The sequence below is a fragment of the Stegastes partitus genome, unplaced genomic scaffold, assembly GCF_000690725.1.
Source record: "Stegastes partitus isolate 25-593 unplaced genomic scaffold, Stegastes_partitus-1.0.2 Scaffold222, whole genome shotgun sequence".
In the NCBI taxonomy this organism is placed as follows: Eukaryota; Metazoa; Chordata; class Actinopteri; family Pomacentridae; genus Stegastes; species Stegastes partitus.
In genome coordinates, this window is record NW_007577953.1 from 577491 (window position 1) to 579346 (window position 1856).

At 51.5% G+C, this 1856-nt stretch overlaps 1 protein-coding gene across 1 annotated transcript; it reads right to left on the reverse strand.

Annotated features, from left to right (window-relative positions):
* Positions 1 to 55: 55 nt before the first annotated feature.
* Positions 56 to 1577, reverse strand: LOC103356807 (tumor necrosis factor-like). Its single transcript, XM_008281103.1, has 4 exons — positions 1342 to 1577; positions 1207 to 1261; positions 1058 to 1117; positions 56 to 828 (listed from the first exon to the last, which is right to left on the reverse strand). Exons 1-4 carry the CDS (start codon positions 1528 to 1530, stop codon positions 389 to 391), a joined length of 744 nt encoding a protein of 247 aa, XP_008279325.1. The 5' UTR covers positions 1531 to 1577; the 3' UTR covers positions 56 to 388.
* Between the last annotated feature and the right edge of the window lie 279 nt (positions 1578 to 1856).

Genomic DNA, 1856 nt, shown 5'->3' on the forward strand with positions numbered 1-1856 from the left:
GCCAACTCAGCTGCAGTTTTATGTTTTGGTATCTCAGCTATGAAATGACTTCATCTTTTGGTCTTTTGCATTTTAATCATGTGCACAAAGTACTTAAATATCTTCAAACAGCTAAACAACTTTAAATACAAATAAATAGAAATAAATACAAACAGCTTGTAACAGGCGGAAGGCTGAACGTGGACCGTCAGCAGGCGGTGCAGCAGAGGAAGTCTGGCCTGTACAATCTCAGGTCAACATAAATAAAAAGTGCCTAAAACAGAAGTAATGTTGCAAACTGTTACAGTTTATAGGTTGTCTGAACTCAGCGCTCCATCTCAATTGAGATTCAGAAGTTTCTACATCACCACGAGGATGATACAAACAGAAACCAGTGTTCCTGTGCAGTTCAAAGTGCAAACACTCCGAAGAACGTCTTGCCGTCTTCGGCCTCCAGCTCCGACAGCTGGTTGGTTTCCGTCCACAGTCGGTCGCCCTTGTTCAGCTGAAACACGGCGCCCAGGTAGATGGCGTTGTACCAGCCCTGCCCGGCTCTGAAGCTGTCGTCCTGAGCCGTGTTCTGGCACGCCGACCTCACCGCGCTCATCAGCGACGCTCTGCTTCCAATTGAGTCCGAGTAGCGCCAGATCCTGTGGCTGAGCGGCGCCAGGAGTTTCCCGTCGTCGTCGCCGCAGGACACCCTGAACGAGGCCTGACTGTACACGAAGTAGAGCCCGGTCTGAGGGATCACGATTTGGTTGTTGACCAGCCGGAAGCCTCCCTGAGCGAAGGCCTGGCCCTGACCGTTGGTCCACTCCAGGTCGGAGCTCTCGCCTTCTTCGTAGCTTCCTGGAAACAGATGAGAGGGTCGTGCAGGTGAATTATTAGCCGCTGGGTTATTTGGAGAGTGGAATGATATCTGACTGAAGCCAGTGAATAACTTATGCAACAACTTCCTTATAGCAGGCTTCTAAAAATAGGAAGCTGCAAATACGTGGAAGAAAGCATCTGAAAGGCTCCTTTGAAAGCTGAGATCAGGAGCCCATTGTTTGCCTGAATGCAGGTAGCAGTGACTCACCTTCTAGATGGATGGCTGCCTTGGCTTTGCTGCTGATTCGACTGAGCGTGTAGTGGGGATCTGAGGAGAGGAAGACAAATGTGAGCTTGTCTCCAATAATCCACAAAGACTGGGATAGAGCTCACAGAACCGCTGCGCTGGTGATTCACCTGTTTTCTCAGCGCCGTCCTCCCCGATCAGAGCGTCTGTCTGACCCGACTGCGTCTGTGTGGAGAGAAGCTCGATCAGAGAAACACTCCAGAGTTTCACGGCTTCCTATACAAAGTGAAGAAGCGGCTCCTTACCTTGGTTTCTGAGCTCCCGTTCCAGTGCCAAGCAAACATGAGGACGCCTCCGAAACAGAGGGCCACCACCAGCAGGGCCCCGCACGCCTTCAGCATCCACGGCGACGACGACTTCTTGCCGAGCAGAACCACCGTCCTCTCCTCCACGCCGACCTCCACGTCACCCGGTGTGATTGTGTACTCCACCATGCTGTGCTCAGGACTTGTGACTTCTCTCTTTGTGTGTGCTATTGTGTTAGAGTGAACTCCTGCCAGAGAGCTTGTAGTATTTATGCAGTGCTGCTGCCGCTGCAGAAGGGAAACTCCAGTGATGTCACCGTGTAAGTGGAGACAGAGCAGCGAGCGGCCGAGAGGGAAAGAGAAATTTTCAGTGGAGTTTCACCAAAGTGCCGAACCCAGCGGGGAGACGTGGTTTGAGGATGGGAAAGTGGCTGTTTGGGTTTTGAGAAAACACACACACACACACACACACACACACACACACACACACACGGCATGAAGCAGACACACAGTCA

Bases quoted from the DNA above. Each gene is read 5' to 3' on its own strand.
- LOC103356807 (XM_008281103.1), bottom strand. From the start codon at position 1,530: ATGGTGGAGTACACAATCACACCGGGTGACGTGGAGGTCGGCGTGGAG. The intron at 1,118-1,206 runs GTGAATCACCAG...TCCTCTCCTCAG, and splicing joins GGACGGCGCTGAGAAAACAG to ATCCCCACTACACGCTCAGT. The intron at 829-1,057 runs GTGAGTCACTGC...ATCTGTTTCCAG, and splicing joins GGCAGCCATCCATCTAGAAG to GAAGCTACGAAGAAGGCGAG.